The sequence below is a fragment of the Pleurodeles waltl genome, chromosome 1_2 (genome assembly GCF_031143425.1).
Source record: "Pleurodeles waltl isolate 20211129_DDA chromosome 1_2, aPleWal1.hap1.20221129, whole genome shotgun sequence".
Lineage (NCBI taxonomy): Eukaryota > Metazoa > Chordata > Amphibia > Caudata > Salamandridae > Pleurodeles > Pleurodeles waltl.
Window position 1 is genome coordinate 1134537351 of NC_090437.1, and position 7933 is coordinate 1134545283.

At 52.1% G+C, this 7933-nt stretch overlaps 1 protein-coding gene across 1 annotated transcript; it reads left to right on the plus strand.

Moving 5' to 3' along the window:
- Positions 1–443: 443 nt before the first annotated feature.
- Positions 444–6927, plus strand: NKX3-2 (NK3 homeobox 2). The gene is made up of 2 exons (XM_069202772.1): positions 444–1612; positions 4497–6927. The coding sequence occupies exons 1-2, from the start codon at positions 1261–1263 to the stop codon at positions 4970–4972; spliced, it is 828 nt and encodes a 275-aa protein (XP_069058873.1). The 5' UTR covers positions 444–1260; the 3' UTR covers positions 4973–6927.
- Positions 6928–7933: the final 1006 nt, after the last annotated feature.

Below are 7933 nucleotides of genomic sequence, written 5' to 3' on the forward strand. Positions count from 1 at the left end.
GCAAACATTAAACATTATTTCTTGGCCGCTCTTTGGCCCTCGGCAAGCGCGATAGATGCTTGTGACAGTTCAAAGGTGTGGTCTGCAGGGCACAGCCGTGCCATGGGGACCACCGGGCACAAGAGGGCACCACAGGGCGCGCGTGGCACTGACTGCACGGGCTAAAGGGGCCTTTCCGTAGCCCGCTGGCATTATCTGGGTATGGAGGTGCTCACACCGGGCCAGCGAGAGTTAACAGCGCCCGGAGGGGGTTAACAGCCCCCCGCCCGGCTCTCCCACCCACCCTCCGTCCTCCTGTCACTGAACTTGCAGGTCCCGGCTTCAGAGTCAACACTTTCCCAGTCGGGGCCGTCCAATGGGAGGGGTGGGGGGCCGGCGCTGTCAGTCACAGGTGAGGGGGTGGGGGGTAGAGCAGGAAGAGAGCGATGGGAGGGAGCTTGCAGCAGAGCACAGGGAGAACTGGGGATCAGTGCTGTGGTGTGCACGGAGCCGGCGGGAGCAGGGCCAGGGGGCTGCAGTGTGCACAGATCTCTGGAGTGGTGCAGCATCGGGGCACACAGATCTAGGGGGCTGCTGGGCTGCAGTGTGCACAGATCTCTGGAGTGGTGGAGCATCGGGCCACACAGATCTAGGGGGCTGCTGGGCTGCAGTGTGCACAGATCCGCAGAGATGCAGCAACGGGGTACACAGATCTAAGGGGCTGCTTAGTTGGGGCTGAAGTGTGCATAGATCCGGAGAGGTGCCCCCGAAGGCACATAGACTGGGGGTGCTGGGCTGGGGCTGCAGCACTGTGCACAGATCCGGAGTGGTGCAGCATCGGGGCACACAGATTTGGAGGGCTGCAGTATGCACAGATCCGTAGAGGTGCAGCCGTGAGCACATAGACTGGAGGGCTGCTGAGCTGGGGCTGCATCACTTCGCACAGATCCGAAGCCCGCGTGTCTCTGAGTGTACATACTAGAAGGTGTGCAGGGCAGAGGGTGAAGGGACTGATAGATCGAACAGTGTGCACGGATCTAGGGGGCAGGGCTGAGTGTGCACAGTGCCGGAGAAGCGCTGGGGCTCAGAGCTACACTGACTCGGGGGCCGCAGAGGCTGAGTGTGCACAGAGCCGGGAGGTGCAGCTTAAGTTGTGGGAGGGGCTCGGGCGGGTGCCGGAGGGGGATGGCATTCCCCGGTTGAGCTGTGCCCAGCCTGCAACTCCCTTCCCCTGGTCGCCGTCAGAGCCGGGGCCGTCGCCTCGGCTTCCCGCTTCTCCCCATGGCTGCGCTGCGCGGAGGGGGCGGGTGCGCCCTGACCCCCTTCTCCATCCAGGCCATCCTGAACAAGCGAGAGGACGAGCGGCGGGAGCGCTGCGCCCCGGGCCCGGCCTGCGGGGACTGGAGGCGGCTGTGCGCCGGGCCAGGGGCGCAGTCGCCCTCCCCGGGGCCCGAGGAAGTGAGCGGATGGGACTCAGACTCCGCGGCCAGCGAAGGAGAAGCTTACCGGAGAACCCCACAGACCCCGAGCCGGACAGGGAGGCCGCCGCGCACAGACCCCACGGAGGGGGAGGAGGAGGAGGAAGAGGAGCCCCCGGGGCACAGTGACAGCGACATCTCCACCGGAGCCTCAGGTACTGGGGGTCCACCTGTGTGGGGGGTTGGGGAGGAGGGGGGGCAGCAGGGGGCACCGGGAGAGCTGGCGGGGACCCTAGAACATAGTGCGTAGAACAGAAGATGTCAGGGGACCTGGCACACGGAACATAGAACCCAAGAGAAGCAGATTGGGAGACAGCAAAGGGAACCTACTGATTAGGAAGAACATAGTCTACAATGTAAAGAAGGCAGAACAGAGAAAGGGGGGGGGCAGTCAGAACCAAGAGCCAACTGCGGTAGCAACGTGGTGCCCAGAACTTTAAACAGAGAATGAGCTGTCTGAAGAGAGAAAGAGAGCAGATAAAGTCTAGAAGTAAGGGTTGGGGGTAAGAACATACTGCATAGAATTTAGAGTAAGAATAAGGGGCTTACGACATAGATAGCGACCTAGGACTGAAGGTGGGGGGCTCGTACAACGTGCCTATATGTAGAACCAATGAAGGGGACCCGAGGGGAGGAGGTGAAATCAGAGAAACTGGAACCGAGATCGACGATAGTAAAGAACAGAGCGCCGAAGGCCGAAAACAGAGATCAGTATTTTAGCGCAGGGTGCAGACGGCCTGCACAGAAGGAGGCAAGCCCAGGGGCCAGGGCTGGGACTTAGAGAGAGTGCGGGAGGCCTACAAGTGATGATAGGGAAGGCGCCCTCGAACCTGCTGTGGGTAAGTAAAACTGTGCTTGGGCCCTTTAACTGATAGCCGGATAGCCTCCAAGGTATGAGTTGGGTCTAGAAGAGGGCGTCTGCTCAGAACTGGGAACAGGCTCACAGAAAGTAATGCAGAGCCTAGAACCTGAAACGCGAAAAAAATCAGATGGAAGACAACACTCACTTTTTAAGAAAACATCATTTAACTTAAAAGATATACTTATCACTTTTTAGGAAAACTTCCTTTTACTTCTTAAAAGATAAATTTAAGGCTGTTTTACTCCCGACTATGTCCGTAGGGTGTGAGTTTGCGGATCAACAGTTCCCTCTATATGTCTGAAAACCTCCTTTTGGTGTTCCTCTCTGTTGGTATGTCAGGACATCTAAACTAGAGGACCTAGGCCCCAGCAATTAAGAATTTAGAACACAAGAATATGGTTTTGACTCAGCTACACGCAGTAAGGCAATCCTAGAATGTTGGTACGAGATATGAAGGAAACGGGCCCTTCTTGTAGAACCGTGGGCCAGAATCGAGGCGCTCCTGGTACTTCTAAAGCTGGAGGCCGTAGGTCCACTGATCCCATTGCACCGCAGCCCAGAGGCCGTGGTCAGCACTGAGTCTAGAACTTAGGGTGGTCCCGGAGACTTCAGGGGAACCCCAGGGCCAGCGCCCACCGTAAGATGTCAGCGTGGGATGCCATGGGACCTGGGTCAGAGGGGGCCCCGTGGCCTGCTCTCATCAATAAAGCGTGTTATTTAAACCTACAGTCTGTGCAGGCATCCGCCAAGAGAGGCGTGTGGGCGCTGCTCTGCTAGGACAAGAGTTGACTGACAAACACAGGGCAGGCCCCGCAATGTAGCCACCACTGAACACTTCGCACCTCCTAGTCCAGACCTTACAAACAGCCCACGCCAAGTGGATTTTCCCAGACCATACTTTTTACCCCAAACCCTGCTGCTTGGCGTTTTCTGCGAGACGGCGATGTCTCGGGAATGCCGAAAGCGCTACGAAGCCGCCTCAAAGCCAGAATCTGCTCGACACAAATGTCAACATCACGATAAGACGTGCCTAGTAATACATTTTAACAAGTAGTTGTGTCAGGGCTCAATGAGTGTCGCTTAATAAGCAGAGTATGGTGCCGTCTGGCAAAAGCAACGTGTGCCAAGCGCTGTTCGCTCAGTCTAATTGCGCCCTATTTTGGGGGTGACCACTCTCACGCCGCATAAGAGAAGGTGACCGTCGAGCTTTGGGCACGGGGGCGCCACTGACCGCCATGGTACATACACGGCGGTCAGAGGTCTGTTTGGCCAGCGAGGCCCGGCTGAAGGTGACAGGTCACCGCATGCCACTGTAGGTCTGTGGACCTGCTTTACCCTGCACGTGGCCGTCCTGGACTTGAACGTATATATTCAGGTGGTAGCAACTGTGACCTTTCTTAATATTAGTAGTCGTATTACTGCAGCTTTCCCGCCCACAGTGTTATCCATATCGCAAATATTATCACTGCTTGTAGAGGGAGAAATGATAGTAATACTAAGTCTAATAATATCAGAAGAAGCATAAGAATTGCTGCTAATATTAGTGGTGCTGCTGCTATGAAGCTGCCAGGGCTTAGGACACTGTTAATAGGTTTATTATCAATATTAGGAACAGTACGAACCGTAATGAAAACAACAGTAACAGTAGAAGTAGCAGGGGCGTTAGGTATTAATATAACAGTAGTAGCAGATTATGAAGTGTTATCACTATTGTATTAATACAATAATAATTACCGTATAGTAGTACTCGTCATTTGTGTAGTATTGTAGGAACATTAGTTGTAATAAAAACAATAGAATTAGCAGTATAAAGTGTATTATTATTGTTATTATTATTGCTACTATTAGCATTCACATTAGGAGTTTAAATTATCAGTGTTAGAAACAGTAGTAACAATTTACTAATATTGATAATAATGATACTAATACTGATAATAAGACTAATAATAGCAATACTGTTACTACTAATAATAATCTTGATAATAGCTGAAATATAAATGACATTGCTGCTGTTGTCACTGGTTTACCATTATTATTAATATTGCTATTGTTGTTATTACACTAGTGAAAGGTGTGGGGGGAGCGATATCGCGGGCTGTGATGATCACTGTTGTTAACCCTGTGGGCGCCGCCTCAGCCCCGCCTCTCGCTAACCCTTATCCCTCCCTCCCCCACAGAGCGCAGCCCCCCGGCGGAGGAGGCCCGGTCGGAGCCGCGGCTCCTGGCCGAGGGCGCACCGCGGACGGCCGGCCCGCAGCAGCGGAAGAAGCGCTCCCGGGCCGCCTTCTCCCACGCGCAGGTCTTCGAGCTGGAGCGCCGCTTCAACCACCAGCGCTACCTGTCGGGCCCGGAGCGCGCGGACCTGGCCGCCTCCCTCAAGCTCACCGAGACCCAGGTCAAGATCTGGTTCCAGAACCGGCGCTACAAGACCAAGCGGCGCCAGCTGGCGGCCGAGCTCCTGGCCGCCGCCCCCGCCGCCGGCGCCGCCAAGAAGGTGGCCGTCAAGGTGCTAGTGCGCGACGACCAGAGACAGTACCAGCCGGGCGAGCTGCTGCGGCCCTCGCTGCTCTCCCTGCAGCCCTCCTACTACTACCCCTACTACTGCCTGCCCGGGTGGACGCTCTCCGCCGCCTGCACCCGGGGCACGCCCTGACCGGGGCCGGCGGTACCGGGGCCTGGCGCCTACAGCTCGGCTGCAGCGGGGACTGACCTCTACACAGGGGCCTGACGGGCCCGGGCATCTGCTGAACATCCGCACTGGGGCCTGGTATTTACATAATGACTGCAGAGGGGCCTGGCGCCTACAGCGTGGCTGCGGCGGGGGGCCTAGTGGCTACACAAGGGCCTCAGGAACTCTGACAAGTGCTAAACAGCCGCACTGGGGCCTTGCATTTTCAGAAAGACTGCACGGTGTGCCGACACCTACAACATGGCTGCAGCGGGGGCCTTGTGTCTACAGGAGGGCCTGAGTGAACCCAGACAAATGGTAAACACCTGCCAAAGGTCCGTGCATTTCCAGAAAGACTGCACCCACGACATGGCACCGACAAAATGGCTGCCCCGGCGCTTGCGTCTACAAAAGGGCCTAGCGGAGCTCCGGTGTCAGCTAAACATCGGCACCGGGGCCTGCCGTATATAGAACGACAGTCGCCCACTAAATGGCTGACGCGGGGCCCGGTGGCTACGGAACCAGTGCACCAGGGCCTGACGGCATTACAGAGGCCCTGTATCAACAAACCCGCAAGAAGGGACCTTGCGTCTGCACTCCAGCTTCACCTGGGCTCTGAGCCGAGAGAACTGCACCGGGGCCTGGCTCCTCCGGAACACCCGCGCCAGTGCTTTGCGCCTTCGCCCCGGCTACACTAGCTTTGCACTTCCAGAACGGCCGCACCGGTGCTTTCGAAAAAATAAGGTAGGCCTCACTTGGACTTTGAGCCCCCAGAACGGGTGCACCGGTAATGTCACCACTGAGCAGCCGAGCAGGGACTCAGGGCCTCCAGGCCGCCTGCGCTCTTCGCATGCAGTGACTAGAGAGGGCATGCAGCAGACAGACTCCTCAGCCCGCATACAGTTTACTGGGGGTTAGTGACCCCGCCGCGGCCTCGGCGTGAACCATTGAACTCTCTTCACCTCCTGTCACGGGGCAGTTGGAGGGGGTGACATGAGCCAGGAACCTCTCTCCGTGATCGTATGAACTCTCGTTCAGGTGCAGAACCCGAGACTTGTACATGCACCCCTGGCATCCGTTGTTTCCTCTGTTTCTCATATTGTTTTATTTTTGTATGGATCTATGGCGGTCAGAGGAAATAAAATGGACGCAAAGATACAGCTTACTCAAGCACTACAATCTGAATGACCCCCTTTCTCCCCGAGGAAGGACAGGGACGGAGCTCCGAGCTGTCCGGAGCCGAACTGCCCCAAGAGCGTGTGTGAGTACGGAAGCCGCTGAACTGTCCCGCTCTACCCTCATCGCCATGACGACAATGGCATTAAAACAAAGACCGTTGTGGATGGATCAACCTGACTTTATTGTTTGTGAGCTATTTAGGGGTCAGATTGTATTTAGCACTTTCCAAAAGCAACGAGAAGGTCATGGTGTTTTTTTTAATGTGAATAGTTTTCCCTCGTATTGCCTACGTTCGGGTATTTGCAGGGCTGGTGCATTTGCCGCTCAGTGCCTTTCGCCACCAAGGCCCCGACAAGCTATTGGTTGCCAGGCCGTGATGTGAAATGCAGTTATTGTTAAAAAGGACAACTTGGTTTCTCTTTTCCCTGTTGGGTGTGTGAACTGCAATCAAGTGTGAATGTTTATAAGCTTCTCGCTGTGCTTATTTATAAACTACATTTTTAACGCAGATAATGAAATGTGTCTTATTTACAATGTTAATTCAGAATCTTATGCAAGACCAGCAATGAAGCACACAACTGGGGATGTTGGGAACCTGAAAAGGAATTCATAATTTTCATATACAAATGAGGTTATAGTATTTTAAGCATTTCAATTGATTTGAAACAGGTGTATTTCTACGTTTTGAAAAAGTTTATACACTTTGGTCCATTTACAGCTCCAACAGCCGAACTGTTCATAAAGTGCAATTATTTTTCTAATATACGGCTTCTTTTCATTATGTTACATAAATAAATACTCCAATAGACGTGTAGGATATACAATATCTAATTACATGACGAATTAACAATATGCGAAGACATTATAAATTATATATTTCTAAGCTTTTTCGTGATGTAATATATATATATATATATATTTATTTATATATATATATATATATATATATATATATATATATATATATACACACACACACACGCCACAGCAGTGAAAATAAGTGTGTCCAGTAACACGTTATTTAGAGCAACTGTACGTACTAAAAAATACCCATTTATTACTACAGTGCAAACTTCACATTCTAGTTTATTACCACAAACACAGTACATCAAAGTTAACGTGTGAAAAACACAGTTTAGTATCTCCCCTATTACTGTTTTTGGGAAAACAACACTCCCAGTAGTCAGGAGGCCTCTTGAATGTGATTGTATCTTACTGCACACATTTAATGCATTGTATCCTGCTTTGGGTAAGCACAACTTTTCAAACAAATAGACTTGAAAAAATGTCATGGCATAAACCATATATGCAGATGGGAGACAAAAATATAGGGAGGGGCATCCTGGCCCACTTGAGGCTTTCCTGCTGTGAGTCGCATCTCTTTCCAGCTGTCAATAATGATAAAATGGTAATAACTAGCCTATTACACTCTGCACATCTGGTAATGGGTAAGTGTGTAGTATGTGGCTGAGGTGCTTTCAACATAATTACAGGTGTTCCTTATTTGCCACATGATCCACCATCTGCTGCATAATCTACAGATTATAAACAGAATTTTGTTTCTAGCTCAAATTGATCAAAAGTTACAAAAATTTCAGCAGCACACATTGCTGTGCAGTGAAAGGCCATATGCAAAGGTTGGCTGGTCATCTTTCTGTTGCTTACTATTGCATTTGATGTTGAACTGGTAGTAATGATGTGAAACCTTTGACAAGACAGTGTCAACATGTGAAAAAATGCCACAATTATGAAGCCCTATTATCACAA

Bases quoted from the DNA above. Each gene is read 5' to 3' on its own strand.
- NKX3-2 (XM_069202772.1), top strand. From the start codon at position 1,261: ATGGCTGCGCTGCGCGGAGGGGGCGGGTGCGCCCTGACCCCCTTCTCC. The intron at 1,613-4,496 runs GTACTGGGGGTC...CCTCCCCCACAG, and splicing joins CATCTCCACCGGAGCCTCAG to AGCGCAGCCCCCCGGCGGAG.